This window comes from Balaenoptera acutorostrata, chromosome 16 (genome assembly GCF_949987535.1).
Source record: "Balaenoptera acutorostrata chromosome 16, mBalAcu1.1, whole genome shotgun sequence".
NCBI lineage: Eukaryota > Metazoa > Chordata > Mammalia > Artiodactyla > Balaenopteridae > Balaenoptera > Balaenoptera acutorostrata.
In genome coordinates, this window is record NC_080079.1 from 27,824,569 (window position 1) to 27,843,555 (window position 18,987).

The window sequence follows — 18,987 nt, forward strand, 5'->3', positions numbered from 1 at the left end:
AAGAACTTATTTGAGTTTCACCAGTTTTTCCACTAACATCCTTTTTCTGTTCGGGATCTAATCCAAGATCCCACATTGCATTTAGTTGCTCTGTATCCTTAGTTTCCTCTAACCTGTGACAATTCCTCAGTCTTTGCTTGTCTTTCATGATTCTGACACTTCTGAAGAGTACTGATTAATCTACAGAATGTCCCTTTGTTTGGGTTTGTCTCATGTTTTCTCATGATCAGATTGAGGTTATACATTATTGGGAAGGATACAACAGAGGTGATATGCCCTTCTCAATGCATCAAGTCAAGAGGTATGTTGCTGAGTGTTTCTGGTGATATTAACCTTGACCACTTGCCTAAGGTTGTGTCTGCCAAGATTCTCTATTATAAGCTTATTATTTTTCCTTTAGAAATTACTAAATATATTGTGGGAAATACTTGAAGACTACGCAAATATTTTGCTTCTGCTTCAACTTTTGCCTGCTAATTGTAGCATACTGGCAGATCTTGCCTGTTGTAATTTTTACTGTGCTGTTCTAATGGTGACTTTTAAATTTCTCTTTCCATCTACATCTATTAATTGGAATTCTTCTTAAGGTAGCGCTATGAGTTCTTCCCCTGTTTGTTTACTTATTCATTTATGTATTTACTTATATTAGCAATGGATGCATAGATATTTTAAATAATTCATTTTTGGTCAATTATCATTCTTTGGAAAAGAGTAAATAGACAAGAATAAAATTTAAGAAAATAGGGAAAAATAACATTATAAATTTGGTTTTCCATTTAAACAAGTTAAACTTTTAAAAATTTATCCATTTGTTTTATTCTTATATTGTTTAAGTTGAAATTATTTCAAACACATATTTTAAAAGAATAAACGATCATTTGACATTAGTGTACAGGCGCTATTGGGACATGTACTAATACATTCTGGACTCAGGTTCAGTATTTCTTTTGCAACTGCTAATACCACAAACACTATTCATGTACAGACAACACAATTTTTTTTAAAAAAAAGATTTATTTATTTAATTTATTTTTGGCTGTGTTGAGTCTTAGTCGTGGCACACAGGATCTTCGTTGAGGCATGTGGGATCTTTTGTTGTGGCATGCGGGCTCTTCACTGTGGCGTGTGGGCTTCTCTCTAGTTGTGGCGTGTGGGTTTTATTTCTTCTCTAGCTGTGGCACGCAGGCTCCAGGGCAAGTGGGCCCTGTAGTTGTGGCACACGGGTTCCAGAGTGCGTGGGCTCTGTAGTTTGCGGCACACGGGCTCTAGCTGAGGCGCGCAAGCTCAGTAGTGGTGGCGTGCGGGCTTAGTTGCCCCGCGGCATGTGGGATCTTAGCTCCTGGACCAGGATTCAAACCCGCATCCCCTGCATTGGAAGGCAGATTCTCTACCACGGGACCACCAGGGAAGTCCCGACAACACAATTTTTTTTTTAAACATCTTTACTGGGGTATAATTGCTTTACAATGGTGTGTTAGTTTCTGTTTTATAGCAAAGTGAATCAGCTATACATATACATATATCCCCATATCTCCTCCCCCTTGCGTCTCCCTCCCACCCTCCCTATCCCACCCCTCTAGGTGGTCACAAAGCACCGAGCTGATCTCCCTGTGCTATGTAGCTGCTTCCCACTAGCTATCTATTTTACATTTGGTAGTATATATATGTCCATGCCACTCTCTCACTTCGTTCCAGCTTACCCTTCCCCCTCTCTGTGTCCTCAAGTCCATTCTCTACGTCTGCATCTTATTCCTGTCCTGACCCCAGGTTCTTCAGAACTTTTTTTTTTTTTTTTAGATTCCATATATATGTGTTAGCATACAGTATTTGTTTTTCTCTTTCTGACTTATTTCACTCTGTATGACAGACTCTAGGTCCATCCACCTCACTACAAATAACTAAATTTCATTTTTTTTATGACTGAGTAATATTCCACTGTATATATGTGCCACATCTTCTTTATTCATCTGTCGATGGACACTTAGGTTGCTTCCATGTCCTGGCTATTGTAAATAGTGCTGCAATGAACACTGAGGTGCATGACTCTTTTTAAATTATGGAGTTCTTAGGGTATATGCCCAGTACTGGGATTGCTGGGTCATATGGCAGTTCTATTTTTAGTTTTTTAAGGAACCTCCATACTGTTCTCCATCGTGGCTGTATCAATTTACATTCCCACCAACAGCGCAAGAGGGTTCCCTTTTCTCCACACCCTCTCCAGCATTTATTGTGTGTAGATTTTTTTTTTAATTTTATTTATTTATTTATGGCTGTGTTGGATCTTCGTTTCTGTGCGAGAGCTTTCTCTAGTTGCAGCAAGCGGGGGCCACTCTTCATCGCGGTGCGCGGGCCTCTCACTATCGCGGCCTCTCTTGTTGCGGAGCACAGGCTCCAGACGCGCAGGCTCAGCAATTGTGGCTCACAGGCCCAGTTGCTCCGCGGCATGTGGGATCTTCCCAGACCAGGGCTCGAACCCGTGTCCCCTGCATTGGCAGGCAGATTCTCAACCACTACGCCACCAGGGAAGCCCTATTGTGTGTAGATTTTTTGATGATGGCCATTCTGACTGGTGTGAGGTGATACCTCATTGTAGTTTTGATTTGCATTTCTCTAATGATTAGTGATGTTGAGCATCCTTTCATGTGTTTGTTGGCAATCTGTATATCTTCTTTGGAGAAATGTCTATTTAGGTCTTCCGCCCATTTTTGGATTGGGTTGTTTGTTTTTTTGATACTGAGCTGCATGAGCTGCTTGTAAATTTTGGAGATTAATCCTCTGTCAGTTGCTTCATTTGCAAATATTTTCTTCCATTCTGAGGGCTGTCTTTTCGTCTTGTTTATGGTTTCCTTTGCTGTGCAAAAGCTTTTAAGTTTCATTAGGTCCCATTTATTTATTTTTGTTTTTATTTCCATTTCTCCAGGAGGTGGGTCAAAAAGGAGCTTGTTGTGATTTATGTCATCTGACAACACAATTTTTAAAAAATGGAACTTAATGTGTTTTTAAGACATTTATGAAGCAATTGATATATATTACATAAAATAAAACTTTAAGTCAAAGAGTTCTGGTCCCAGTAATGGCAGAGATGTTTGTATTAGATTAACCCCTTTTCAGATAACAATTATAAACCATGGAAAAAATATTTTAAAATAACAAAGGCACTAGAGGTTGACCAAAAGTAGGCAGAAATTGGGGGGAGGTGTGGACTGACTGTGAAAAAGGAGACTCACACTGGGTAAGATCCATGTTTACGTGCTTTTTCCCTGAGGGTACTCACTAGGCTATTTGGTGCAGGGTGACTAAAATTCAGTTAGAAAGCCACAGCCTATCAGCTTGAGATGTCAGAAGATGGAGTTCAGGGCAGCCATAGTGGCTAGAAATTGAGAAGAAAAATAGAAAATAGAAAGAGACAGGGCAGGGATGAAGCATCAAAACATGCATATAAATTTCCCTCAAATCCATGGCTAACCCTCAAACTACTTACATAAATGGGAGACTCCAAATATTCCAATGGAAAGTAAAAGCTAGAAGACTGCAAGATCTGAGCAGAGACTCCAGCTGCTGCCCATGAGGGGAGACAAGGTTTTGAATTTGATTCCTACTAAATCAGAGGGGCTTAATAAGCATCTCAAACTTTCCATTGAAAACTTAGAAAGACCCTGCATTTAGACTAAAGAGTAAGTCTTCAGGACTAAGGGATGTGCCTCAGGACTAAGGTCAAAACCAAAACACACCTGCCCTAACAAACATAAACCAAGACTGTATGAAGTCACAGTGATCAGCCAGTAAGATAATCAGAGGAAGATAAAAGAAACCAGAGTCTCCACAATGTACTGTTTATAATGTCCACTATACAATCAAAAACACTAGACATGAGAAGAAGAAAATGAATGGGACCCATAGTAAAGAGAAAAAGAAATCAATAGAAAATGACCCCGAGATGATCTAGTTATGGGAATCAGTACATAAAGGCTCTATAGAAGCTATAACAAATATGTTCAACAACTTAAAGAAAGATACAATCACAATGAGTAAACAGATGGAAATTTTCAACCTTAAAATAAAAAACTAAAATGAACCAAACAAATTCTAGAAATTAAAAATTTACTGGATGGACTTAAAAGCAGGTTGGAGATGGCAGAAGAAAAGACCAATGAACTTCAGAGACAGATTCAACTGAAATAATCTGAAGAACAGAAAGAGTAAAAGAAAAAAAGAACAGAGTCTCAGCCACCTGTGGGACAATTTTCAATGCTCTAACATTGTGTAATTGGAGACCCAGAAGAGAGGCAAGAATGGGGCACAAAAAGTTATAAAAATAGTGACCAAATATTTCTAAAATTTGGTAAAAACCATTGGCTTACTGATCTAAGATAAGCAAACCCCAGAAGATTAATACAAAAAAACCCCAAATCAGAAAACAAGACCTAGGCCCAACGCAGTCAAAACTGCTGAAAACCAATAACAAAGACAAAACTTTAAATGCAGCCAAAGAAAAAAGGGATGCTGCACACATGGGAGTAACAATATAAATAATGGCAGATTTTTCACCATAAACAATGAAGGTTAGAAGACAAGGGAACACTATTTTTTTTTTTTTTTTTTTTTGGCTGCACCTCGATGCTTGCGGGATCTTAGTTCTCCGACCAGGGACTGAACTGGGCCCTTGGCAGTGAAAGCGCCAAGTCCTAACCACTGCACCACCACGGAATTCCCTGGGGAACATGATTTTTTTAAGTGCTAAAAGGAAAAAACTCAAACCAGGTTTCTTACCATTAGAAAAGAGAATTACAAATATGAAGAGGGAGAAATCTAAAACAAACTCTGTGTCACTGTATTGGAACTGGAGGTATCAGTGTGAACTCATGGTTTTCAAAACATGTAATATAGATGTAAAATAAAAGTTAATGCTTAAATCTTGGCTTCTAAATACCATTCTTCACTAAAAGGAACCACAGTTCCCTGGAGAAATGGTTGATTCCAGGATTGGACAGGGTAAATACAAGATGAACCTGGAAACACTCAGGGAATGTTGGACATACATCAGAGGAGAAATAGATGCCAGCCTAAATGGGCTCTCATTGGCCCAAAATGTAAGAGTATTAAAATAAAATAAAATATATTAATAGTTCACAATCTGTTGAATAAAATAGGACACATTTCTTGAAAGACACAAATTACCAAAACTGACACAATAAGAAATAGAAAATCTAGACGGCTCTATATCTATTAAAGAAGCTGAAATTATTAAAAACCACACCACATAAATTTAAAAAGAAATCTTCCCACAAAGAAAACTTCTGGCCCAGACGGTTTCACTGGTGAATTCTATTAAATATTAAGGAAGAAGAACATCAGGATCATATACAAACACTTTTAGGAAATGGAGGAGGAAGGAAAGACTTCCCAACTCATTTTATAAGGCCAGCATAACCTTGACACCAAAACATGACAAAGACGTTTGAAAAAAAACTACAGACCAATATCCCTCATGAACACAGACACAAAATTTCTTAATAAAGTCAATTAATGTAATTCTCCATATTAATAGAATGGGGAGGTGAATTTGACAAAATTAAACACCCATTCATGATTTAAAAAAAAAAGATCTCAGCAAGCTAGGAATAAAAGGGAACTTCTTCAATCCCATAAAGGTCATCTAAAAAATTTCAACTAACATCATACTTAGTGGCAAAAGACGTAATACTCTCTCTCAACTGGGAACAAGGCAAAGATGTCCTCTTACCACATTTATTTAACATTATAGGGAGGCCTTAGCCATTCAAATAAAGCAAGAAAAAGAAACAAAAGGCAAATAGGTTGGAAAAGAAAAAATAAAATTCTCTTTATTCACAAATGATAGGAAACAAGGTCAACAGTCAAAAACCAATTGCATTTATATAATCTAGCAACAAACAGAGAATGAGAAAAGTTTACAATAGCATTGACAAACATTAAGTACTTAGGAATAAATCTAACAAACTATGTGCAAGAAATGTACACTGAAAACTAAAAAACATTGCTTAGAAAAATTTAAAAAGACAAACAGAGATACAGACCCTGTCTGCACACTGGAAGACTCAATATTATTGAGAGGTTAATTCTACTCAAATGAATATATAGCTTCAAAAAAATCCAAATCAACACCCCACAGACTTCTTTCTAATAGAAATTCTAACTTGATTCTAAAATTTACATAGAAGTGTAAAGGACCTAGAATAGCCAAAACAATATTAAAAATTAAAATGTGGAGGACTCACATTACCTGATTTCAAGAATTATTAAAATTACAACAATCAAGACAGTGTAATATTTGGTGCAAGGATAGACAACTCTAAAAAAAATAGAGGACTTTGAGCTCATCTTCTGTGTCATGCAGGGACATGAAGTAGGAGTTGGTCAGTGCCTCAGCCACTGTTACCCTTTACTCTGCATACAGCAGCAAGCAGCCTCTTTTCCAGGAGGTTCAGAAATAGACTACACTTGTACAGCCAACTGATTTTTGACAAAGGCACCCATGTAATTCAATGGAGGAAAGGAAAGCCTTTTCAATGATGGTTCCAAAACAACTGAATAAAAAAGTATGGTGATTGTACAACACAGAGAATATAGCCAATATTTTATAATAACTATAAATGTAGTATAACCTTTAGAAACTGTGAATCACTATACTGTACACCTGTAACATATGATACATCAACTATACTTCAATAAAAAATATAAATAATAAATGAGCAAACAAATACTAGTCACCCAATCAGAAAATAAGCACAATAAAATGTTAACAATAAACTGCAGGAAAAAATAAATAAACTATCTTAAAATTTTTTAGTCAAAAAGAAGTATGGGGAAAAGAATGAGCCCCAAACTCTACTTCACAGTACACTTACGAATTAATTTGAAATGGATCAGACTTCAAGGTAAAAGCTAAAACTTATAAAGCTTCTATCAATAGAACAAAACCTAGAATATCTTCATAATCATGGGGTAAGGGTTGATTGACTGGACTTCATTCAAAAATTAGAAACTTCTCATCAAAACACACCATGAATAAACAGGCAAGATACAGACTGTGAGAAAATATTCAGAACACATATCTGACAGAGGACTATCTAGAACTCATTAATAAGGCAGACAATGCAACTTTTTTAATGGCAAAAAACCAGATACTTCGCAAAAGAAAATATGTGAATAGTCAAAAAGCACATGAAAAAGTATTTAACACATGCTCACCAAAAAAGCTTAAAGAGGGCTTCCCTGGTGGTGCAGTGGTTGAGAAATCTGCCTGCCGATGCAGGGGACACGGGTTCGAGCCCTGGTCTGGGAGGATCCCACATGCCGCGGAGCAACTGGGCCCGTGAGCCACAACTACTGAGCCTGCGCGTCTGGAGCCTGTGCTCCGCAACAAGAGAGGCTGCGATAGTGAGAGGCCCGCGCACCGCGATGAAGAGTGGCCCCCACTTGCCACAACTGGAGAAAGACCTTGCACAGAAACGAAGACCCAACACAGCCATAAGTAAATAAATAAATTAAATAAATAAACCCAAAAAGTTTAAAAAAAAAAAAAGCTTAAAGAGCATTCATAGCAACTTCATTTATAAAAACAGAAATAGCTCAAGTGTCCATCAAAAGAATGGAAAACAAACTGTAGTATATTTATTCAATGGAATTTACTGTACAATAAAAGAGAATAAACCACTGATAAACACAGAAGTATAGATGAATCTCATAAGCATTATGCTGAGTGATAGTGAGACTCCCAACATGGATGATTCTATTACATAAAATTCAAGAAAGGCGAAACTAATCTATGACAGGAAGCTGATAAATGTTTGATTCATTGTGGGTGGGGAAACTGGGAAGGAGAACAAGGGAACTTTCTTGGGTAATGAAAATGTCCTATAGCTTGATTGGGGTGGTGGTTACACAATTGGAAAGACTTATCAAAAATTTATTGACTTATGCAATTAATATCTATATAATTCACTATATGAAAACTTTATTTCAATGAAAATATAAAAGTCTGCAGTTAATATTTAGGGGATAAAGTATTAGAGCTCTGTCCAGTTAATTAATAAAAATGTTATTTTATTTTTCTGAATAAAATAGTCATGGCAGGTAGAAAACTAATTTTTCCTCCAAAATTCCTTTCCCCCTCAGAAATGAGTATAACACACTCAGGGGAACATTAGGGAACCTGCAGGAGTTTCTAGAGTAAGGCTATATATAGGTTTTTATTTTCTAGACATTCCATCTGTAAAATGGGTATATGATCTTCTTTTTCCCCAAAGGAAGTCACCTAGATTAGTAAACCAAAACTGATCACAGTCCTTAGACCACTCTGGAATAAAAAGGCTTTCTAAAGAATCAAATATTTTACATTCAGTATTTTACTATTATAAGACTCCTTCCAGCTAAATAAACTAGTGAGTATAAGAGCCACAGGCAAGATAGGTTCTGTACCCATGCAACATCTGAAAAGGTAGCTTCATTGCTAAACCAGAGACAGAGAGTTTTGCATTAGAGTACTTTAATATGTTTTTATATTGCATATAAAGCACGTAAGCATAAACCAGTAAGATGCCTTGCTGAAAACTACCTTCTTTGTGAAAGCAGGCTGTAATTCTGAACAAGTTTTCAATTTTCACACTGCTGCTAGGGTAAAACATTTTAAAGAGTTTAATTTTTTACAATGGATTCAATGACATAGGATTATCTAACAAAGTAATGGCTAATCAATAGAAGGTTTAGTTGTCAGGTGAAACATATAACACACTAAAAGGGATTGATTGCCAGACTTCTCCTTATTTACTAGAAGGTATATATTTAAAATGACACAAACTTGTTACCGGGCTGCATTCTTTTAACCTTGCAAAAAGCTGCTTAAGAAATCTGTTCAGCAGCCCTATAGCAAAACAAGATACAGTTATAATGAAAATGGCTAGCAATTAGGGGGTGGGGAGGGGTACACAGGGACCTTCAGATTACATATATATATATATATATATATATATATATATATATATATATAAAATAAAAATATCAAGTCCCCAGCAAGAATGTGGGATAGAAAAAGCAAACTAAAAAATGACATCTAGGGAAGGTGGAACTGGGCTTTAAAAATGCCTCAATGATGCTACCAAATCGCATTCAATAGATGCAAAGTTGTATCTGATCTCATTCCATGTTGCTCTTAGGGCAGATTTTTTAAGGATTCACACAACTGGATACAATAGCCCCTCCCACCTTTCTAATGGTACATCCAGATTAAGCACTGAACACAAAATAAATTGGGCCCATATGGACTTCAACCAACATATAAGCTGTTTCCTTTATAATTTATTCACAATATCTCAAGTCTCTATACGAAAATACACTTTTTATGGTCATTACAACCCAGGAGTTCAATAATATTTTTTCTACTAAATCAGCAATTACACAATTTATCGAAGAATGATTACACTGAAATAAAAATAAAACAAAACACCAACCCCCTATACAGTCTTCCTTCCTCAAAGTAATTTTAAGAAAGCTGGTTATTAAATTGCTTGCTTTTGAAGAAGGGTTCTTGTAGCCAGACACAAATTGCAAAAACCATTTTTTTAAAAAAAGTTATTAGACTCTGAAGGATTCAGCCAAAGTGGGAAGTTAAATAAACAAATCACTTCATCAGACTTGGAAAGATCATTTTTGTCTTACTTAAGGGACCTACATTAATTACCTTTAAGGTCTTTTATATGGACTATTTAAAAATAAGTAAAGTTTATTTATTTATTTCAAATGAGGTGCTTCTTCCAAAGTATTAAATAATGTCTACAAATGCAAAAGCATTTTTATAAATAGGTAACTAAAACAGATGACTAAAATTAAGTCAAGCTGCAAAACATTACCCAGGATGTACTATGGTTGTTTTTTTTTTTTTTAATAAACATTTCAGGCAATTTTTTTCCATCCAAAGCCCAAAGCACTTCAGGAAAAAAAAAAAAGAGGTAGGAAGTTTCTTAGGGGGGAAAAAACACACATATATAATGAAATAATGCCAAACCCCAAACTAAAGTATTTACAAGATAGTCCCTGAAGCATAGTTTGTCATATTGCAATTACACCTTGCCTACTGCCAAGACAAAGTGCTTACTATTGCCACTAGGGGGAGAAATGTCTTAACACAAAGCAAAGGCAGATAGGGAATGGATTTTCTTGAGCAATTATCAGAACAAAGCTCCCTTGGCTGTGTGTACCTTCTAATTACTCAATACAATTAAAATGACTAACCAAAAACAAATAGGAAAAAAACCTGTCTGCCTGATATCAGGGACTTCATTAAACCTTTCCCCCTCATCAATCAAATCAGAAAGAAGGGAATGCCATTATATACAAACATTACAGAGCTATCAAAGGAAGTAAAATTCAGTGAGTTTCTCTCCCTTTTTTTTTTTAAAGGAAGAAAAGAAGTGGATCTCTTGAAAAAAGAAATGTCGTGGTATTTACCCATCTGGATGCTGCTTGAAAACAAATTGTCCTCCAAAGAGCAGAAATACAGTATGTTTTCTCTCAGTTCACTGGCTTATGAATGACTTTTTGTTGTTGTTGTTGTTTGGTTAATACACACGATAATGTCATTTTCTGTGTCAGTGATGTGCTTGTTCCTCCTACTCAGCCAACTGTATAAAGGAGCTATGCCAATCAGACCTCCATGCTTACACTGGGTTGTTTTAACTTTAAGTTCTTCACCGCTGTTTTTTGTGCATCTTCTCCAAGGTAATGTTTAGAACGACATAGGCATTTGGGGGAGAGGTGGGGGAAGGTGGTAGGAAAGGAAAACAGCTACTTATTCCTTCTAAAAGGCTTATGTAGTTCCTTTTATAAGGCCCAGTCATTAACAGAAGATGACAACAGAGTCATTTTTCTTTCAGCTGACAATTGTGACATTCTTCCAGCAGCATGCAAGGTGTTGAAAACCTAGCAGCTGTTACCTCCTGGGATGAAGATACTTTTTTATCCTCCCTTGACAGTTTAACTCAGTGGGTCAGCACCTTTAAAGACTGCAAAGTATCCTTGAAGAGGATGGAAGCTTGAATTACTGCTCCCTCCCTAATCAATGTAAACCCTCACTGCAGGTGAAGTCTCCATCTATAGAGGTGTATGGGGGAGGAAAATGTAATGCCCTGAGCCAGATGGTTTTTATCTTGTTTTTAAAGAATAAAGGAACAAGCTAACAAGGGAGACAGCTACTTTGTTAGCTTCTTGGCCTCTCTCATGGCTTTGCATCCCCAGGGTTCCAGCTACACAAGAGAAAGAATACAGAAAAACGTAAACACTTAAAGAAATATAACTAGAGGGCTGGCATCATGCTGCTTTCAAAGAGTTGAGAGAGCACTACTCAATGCTTTATTTATCACTACCCACGTTCTCAGGATGGTAAGTGGACACATACACAAAGGGAATGGGGGATGGGAGAAGGATTAGACAGAGGTCACAATTTACTCAATTACAGAGAAAGGCAGGGGTGACAGATCCTATTAGCACCAATGTGAAGCAAAGAAGGAGTTGTGTGTTGTAAGGTTATGTTTTCAAAAAGTAATGAGTACTTTCATGTATGCTCCCAGGCCTTTGCCCTTGTTTGCAGATATGAATTAAAAGATACGAACACATTTGCTATGGTTTTCTTGGCTTCACATTCTAGGAATAAAAGTAAGAAGAAAATTGTAGCTACTTTGTACGTCCTTTAAATAAAAGTTTACACTTAATGCCAAGATGTCAGAAGATTATTCAAAAACTTAGAAAATTAAAAGAATACATTGCATTTCTTTCCCCCGCCCCGAACTCTACTGCCTTCTGATGTTGGAAATGAAATGGAAAAGCAGGTATACAAAATGACTTGGTGACACAGGGAGTAACGTCTCGTGACTTTCTCCTTCAATAGTTTCTTTTTCTGCTAAGGTCTTTGTCAAGTTTCGGAATAATGGTTATGGTAACCTCATAATACAAGTCAGGGAGTGTTCTTTCCTTCTCTATTTTCTATTTTGGTGTTATTTATTCCTTAAATGTTTGATAGAGTTCACCAGGAAACCCTATGGGCCTTTTGATAATTCAATTTTTTAAACAGACATACGGCTATTCAAATTTTGTTTCACTTTGTTTTGGTTTCAGTAAGTTGTGTTTTTCAAGGAATTCGTCCGTATCATTGAAGAAGCCAAATTTTTGCCTTAAAGTTATTTGTCATATTCCCTTTTACCCTTTTAACGTCTGTAAGAACTGTAATGATTATACTTCTTTCAGCTCCTCCAGTAGTTAAATAACTCCAAGTTAACAGGCAGTGGTCATATCCTATCAACAATGGTAAAACTATACTTTAGAATAATATATGTAAACTCTAAAATTAGTTTAAAACAACACTAAATTTATTAGAACATAACTTAGCATTTTAAAATCAGTGGTGAAAGAGTTCCTGAAACCCCATTAGAAATAGTCTGCAAAAGAATCTCAAGGGACTGGCCCACATGATGCAAATCCTACTTACATCAACACTAGGTAAAAGGCAGCTTTGACATCTTTTTATCTATAATAACTTGACTAAAGGTGGGGTGTGGGGAGCAAATGGCACTTCATTATTGTCATATGCATTAGCGAAAAGAGGGAGTTTAAACAGCTTATATACTACATCCTACATTAAAAAACTTGGCGGTGGCGTAATCAAGTTCAGGGCAATCCTGGACAGCTGCCCTGTGACCCGCTTCTATTGACCCCTGCTATTCATCACTCATCCCTAAGACTGAGAGGGCAAGCTCCTAGGGAGTGACCACCACAATAGACAGACACAAGCCAACAGTAATCTGGTTCGAGCAAAAAAACAGATGGCACTGCAATAAATTTACAAATCTGCATTCATGGGGCTGTTAAAACACCCAGAAGCTAAAAGACTCCAAGTGCCCCAGGAGGATCTCCTACTTCCCCATTTCTAAAGGCCATTTCTCTTTCCAAGAACATTGAGTTCATGCTCTTCACAAAGAGAATGGAGATAAAACCCTTTACAAAGAAAGGAGGGGGAAAAGCCTCATGACCTAATTAATCTCCAGAGCTTGGATCTCAACACTGAATGACAGATATTAGAAAAATCAGTTTGGAGCACTAGGAGGACAAACAAAAACAAACCCAAAAATGGTTGTTATATTAAAGCAGAGGGGGTAAAGAGAACCTGCTAAAAAAGCAATGAAAAAAACATTATTTTAAATACTGCACACAACAGATCTTGCAAGTATAAAATGATTCAATAATGTATGCATTTATTTTTAAAATGAATCAGATTAGTCCCATGTGTGACCTGCTGGTCCATCTGTACGTGCTGGACTTAATAGGCACGATTCTCTCTCTTGCTTCAGTTTGAAGTATGAGAGAGATAAATTTAGTTTAATTTTCAACAGATCAGCCTATCCATTTTCCAAATGGACCATCTGGATCAGCCTATTAAAATTAATTTATAACTTTGCAGAGTGAAAATTCGTTTGTTAGCTTAAATAAAGTTGCCAAAACTTTTTGTCATGTCATTGTTTTCTGACAGTTGTTTCTGTATAGTGGGCAGAGTGTTTCCACCTCCAAATTTATCTTATTCAGTTCTGTCCTATATATTTAGATTCATAGGTCAGGTGTTTATCTCCAAATAGTTAAAACTCTAACTGAACAATATCAATCCCTGATCTTTTGGCTATTTAACAAAGCTCCCTGAACTGATTCAATTCTACTTACCACACAATTATTTTTATAAACAAAATTTTGCCCATCCAAAAATGTTTTAACATATAGTAAATAAATGAGTGTGTCACAATTTCAACTACTTTTCCCCTAAATTAACACTGTCTACAACCTATAGAGTTAGAAGGCAGAAGTAGAAATGCTTTGGCAACACTGAGATCTGGGTTTCAAATCACTGACTTGCTAAATAAACAAGTCATCGAATCTCTCTCAGCCTCCATTTTCTTCATCTATAAAATGGAAATCGTACCTAGCAACTTTACAGGGTTATTGTGAGAGTGAAGTAAAATAAGTATCAGGTTCACGGTAGGTGCTCAACAAATATTTAATCTCTTCTCCTTTTTCTTAGAATAATGCCATAAATGCAAGTAAAATAAAATTATTTTTACTACTGCTGGCAATACCGTAAGAACTTGTTTTTGTTGCCAGTGAGAGACGGAAGATGTTAGAGGTTGCTACAGGCAGTGAGAAGAGCCAATTTTTTGACCAAACGTTTTTGAACATTTTAATTTTTAAAAAGAGCACCATGGAATTGAACTTTCAAAGAAAAACTTTGAGGAGTGGGGGCACTGTGGTGAGTAAAAATTATTTTAAAGTTGTCATTAATAATGGCCTTTACTTCTAGAAAAAGCAAACAAATATTGCTTAGACTAAAAGGAGCTAACTTCATCATAGGTAGATCCCTTTTGATTATTATTTTTTAATGTATGAAGAATCTTAATAGAAAAGTAAGGTTTAAAGAGAACTATTCTACTACCTGCACTTAAGATGCACTTCAAGTTATTTTTCCTAAACAAGAAACCTTTTCTTTGATTTTGTTTTCACTACACATAAACAACTGACTGCCCTGTACTCCTATAGCTAGGATAATTTTTAAATGATTGGGAAAACAATGTAACTGACTGAAATTGATGGCTAGAGCCAGACCAACTTCAGAGTACTCTTAATTTAAGCTCCAGTACTTAACAAATGGCAAATTGAGGGTTTCCTGTCTTTTATTTTGTTGTTGGTAGCTTTTTAAGTAAGACTGAATTTCATACCTGTCTAAGTGAATTCTTCTCTGGTATTATCTTCCTAGGGGGTTCGCCATTATTACAGTCTTCTCTCTCTGAGGAATTCTGTGAAAGAAAGTAAGCTTTAATTCAGTTCTCATTATCTTCAGTCTTATTCTGTGGGAGTAAACTGAATTACATTTTTAATTCTGTAAGCTAGAATACCGTGTATATTTATGCATTTGTTCATTTGAAGATTTATATACATACAGACATACACTTATGTAAAGGAAAACATATGCCCATGTATATAAATAAATATATGTAGGGATCTAGGTGGAAAAGTATTTCATCTATATTTAAGCACTGCCTAGCAGATCATATTCATTATAAGTCTAGTTTATTATTCTTTGGCACTGGACACAAGAAACCTCCAGTCTATACTTAGCTGATAACAACTTAAACCAGGATTATTGCCTTCTCTTTTAAATAATTAGTTTTAAACCATAGTAAATGTTTGATTGGCCCAAGTTCTCATGTCTGGATCCTAAAAACAATTAGTTATTTCTCTTCATCTTTTCTCTGATTTGATTTTCTTTTCTTTATTAAAAACAGCATAGTGCTTAGTTAGCTCAAAGCAATAAAATTTATCAGTAGTTTACAATTAGAGTCCACTCTTGCCATTATCACTTCAAACAGCAGCTAGAAGGCCCTAAAACGTCAGTGAGATTTTTAAATACTTAAAAAGAGGGAAATAACAACAATTCAACTGGAAGCGAGTTCAGAGTTCTAAATATCAACAGAGTAAGAGCCAACCCACAAAATGGGAAAAAATTTTGCAAATCATTTATTGATAAAGGATTAACATCCAGAATACAGAGAGAAGTTGTAAAAACTCAGCCAACAAAAAAACAGAAAAACCTGATTAAAAAATGGGCAAAGGACTTGAGTAGACATTTATCCAAGAAGATATACAAATGACCACCAAGCACATGAAAGGATGTCCAACATCACTAATCATTTCAGAAATGAACAGCAGAACTACAAGGTACTTCACATTCATTAGGTAGGCTACTATCAAAAACAAAAAACAGAAAATAACAGGCATTGATGTGGATGCTGAGAAACTGTAACCCTTGTGCACCTTTGGTGGGAATGTAAAATGGTACATCAGCTATGGGAAACAGTATTGTTCCTCAAAGAATTAAAAAAGGAATTACTATATGATCCAACAATTCCAATTCTGGGTACATACTCAAAAAAACTGAAAGCAGAGTCTCAATGAGATACTTGTATGTCTGTGTTCATAGCAGCATTATCCACAACAGCTAAAACGTGTAAGCAATCCAAGTGTACACTGAGGGATGAATGGATAGGCAAAATGTGGTATATACATACAATGGAATAATCTTCAGCTTTAAAAAGGAAGGATATTCTGACACAAACCACAACATGGATGAACCTTGAAGACATTATGCTAAGTGAAATAAGCCAGTCACAAAAAGATAAATGCAGGGGCTTCCCTGGTGGCGCAGTGGTTGAGAATCTGCCTGCCAATGCAGGGGACACGGGTTCGAGCCCTGGTCTGGGAAGATCCCACATGCCGCGGAGCAACTGGGCCCGTGAGCCACAATTACTGAGCCTGCGCGTCTGGAGCCTGTGCTCCGCAACAAGAGAGGCCGCGATAGTGAGAGGCCCGCGCACCGCGATGAAGAGTGGCCCCCATTTGCCGCAACTGGAAAAAGCCCTCGCACAGAAACGAAGACCCAACACAGCCATAAATAAATAAATAAATAATAATTTTTTTAAAAAAAAGATAAATGCAGTATGATTCCACTTATATAAGACACTTAGAGTGGTCAAAATCATAGAGACAGAAAGTAGAATGTTGGTTACCAGGGGCTGGGAAAAGGAAGGAATGGGGAGTTATTGTTTAATGGGTAGAGTGTTGCAGTTTTACGAGATGAAAAGAGTTATGGAGATGGATGGGGGTGATGGTTACACAACATTATGAATGTATTTAATACCACTGAACTGTACACTTTAAAATGTTAAAGGTGATAAATTTTATGTTATGTGTATTTTATCACATTAAAAAATAATTTTAAAAAATCTGGTAACACATGTAAATCACTCTCTGCAAGACAAAATACAGAAAATCCAAGTACACATTATTTGGGCTCTATTTTCCACAATTACATGTGTAATGTTAACATTTTAGAATTTGCAGCTGATTTACTCATTACATTACATATATTCATCACATTCTAACTGAGGAGTTACTTTTAGGTCCAGAAATTATATCCAACATATGAGTTTATCTGAAAAACTTCATACAAGTATGAAATCATTATTAGAATATAGGATCATAACAGTGTTTTAAATTTAGGTATTATGAATTTTTTGCTTTGTATCAAATATTATATTTTAAAAGATATTAAAGGATAAATAGCATACATATAGTATCAAAAGGCCCTCTGTGGCTAACATCTATGTGCCTTGTGTGTCACCTTGACAGGCCAGTACATTAAGGTCCTTTTGGGCAGAAATCTTTTATGAGGTTTAACTTGATAATTTTACATTTGTAATGATCACTTTAAATTAAAGGTCAATTTTAGGGACAAAGAAGAAGAAAAAATGCTATGTTACAAGCAAGGGATAGAGGCTCAATAACTTTAGAATTCTGCCTTTTCTCTCTGTTTTGGGTAAAAAAGGAATGTAGACTATCTACAAAAAAATGAAGGAGAGGTATAGTTGAGTTAATGACTATAAAGCATCCCAGGGAATTCCCTGGCAGGCCAGTGGTTGGGACGCCATGCTTTCACTGCCAAGGGCCCAGGTTCCATCCCCGGTAGGGGAATTAGGAAGGCATGTGGTGTGGCCAAAAAAATTTATAAATAAAAATAAACTAAAGTAAAATAAAATAAAGCATTCCAGATAAGGAAACTAGCAATATATGCCATTATAAGAGAATCAAAGGAAGGGAAAGGTCAACATTAAACCCATAAAATCAATTGTATATTTAACTTTTCTTAAAAAAAAAAAAAGTACAGATCAGATGTTTTAAATGCTAAAATTAAATGTCTTATATAATAAAAACTTAAGCCAATATTCAATTTTAACTGTATTCAATTAAGCCAGTATTCAATTTTAAACTTATAATTTGCAAGTAACTATTTCCCAGACCATGAAGTTCTACACCCTCCTTTAAATAAAATACCATTTCAGATCACCTAAACCCTTTTAATTCAATGTAAGGTCCTATATTTCAAAATTAATTGTTTTTTTAAAATGTCATTATAATAAAGTTGGAAGCCTCATTACTTTTTGGTGGAAGTTTGTTATACTGAAGACATTATAAATCACATTTTTACTCTACAGGTGCTTGGGATGGAACAAAATTGACGGCAAACTCTCTATACTAAATTACATAGTGCAAAACAGTGATCTGAACCTAATAGGATGAGTAGTGGCTATCTAGCCCACATCAATAATTTTCTTCCTTCTGACCCTCTATTTTATCTGATTTAGATAGTAAACTATTGAGTAGGTATTATAAGAATGTCTAAGGTATTAAAAGATGAAGGGAGCTAAAGGATAATTACTACCTGAGAGCAGAACATAGAGCTGTAGAGGAGCTCCTTTCCCTTCTCCACCCCATCAGGGCAAAGGATATATATATTATATATTGTGTTGTTTTTTTTTTTTAAAAAGTAACTCAACATTAACAAAAAGGAAAAAGAGAAAAACATTGTTATAACTAGTTCTTTTTAGATAGATTAACCCAGCATTTTTTACTCTTTTTTCCCAACTTTTTACTCATTTTTTACTTTTACTGGACCATCCACCATGAGAAACAAATCAATATAAAAAATTCAATTCTGTTGCATAAAATAGGAGTAGGGACATTAAACAGTCATGATATCAGGAGCAAGGAGTAAGGTACCCTACTAATAGTGAAGAGGGGAGCCAGAAACCCAGTGAATAAGAAATTAATAGCTCTACAGTCGAGGGTGGCCGGGAATCATGAAATAGCTGTGTATACCTAATAGTCACCTCAACTGGTTCTCAAAGCCTGTGCTCTCCAACATCACCCAGGAGAGCTCAGTAGCACAGTTATTCCCTGTATCTTTAACTATGATGCATCCCAATAAGCAACGTTCACAACTGCCCTGGGTCATCAAGCTACATTATGTCCAGTAAGTTCTACTTAAGGGTAACTAAAAGATGCAAGTAAGACTTATCACAC

General features: G+C 36.0%; 1 protein-coding gene across 11 annotated transcripts in view; it reads right to left on the bottom strand.

Annotated features, from left to right (window-relative positions):
- Window positions 1-18,987, bottom strand: part of BTRC (beta-transducin repeat containing E3 ubiquitin protein ligase) — a 197,867-nt gene that overhangs the window by 69,712 nt on the left and 109,168 nt on the right. For 7 of the 11 annotated variants that reach the window (XM_007187315.2, XM_007187319.2, XM_057531302.1 and 4 more), the window contains one exon: window positions 14,787-14,864. The exons of the other annotated variants lie outside the window; for them this stretch is intronic. In XM_007187315.2, the coding sequence (XP_007187377.1) occupies window positions 14,787-14,864 (78 nt within the window). The remainder of the gene's footprint in view (window positions 1-14,786; window positions 14,865-18,987) is intronic. 11 annotated transcript variants of the gene reach the window in all.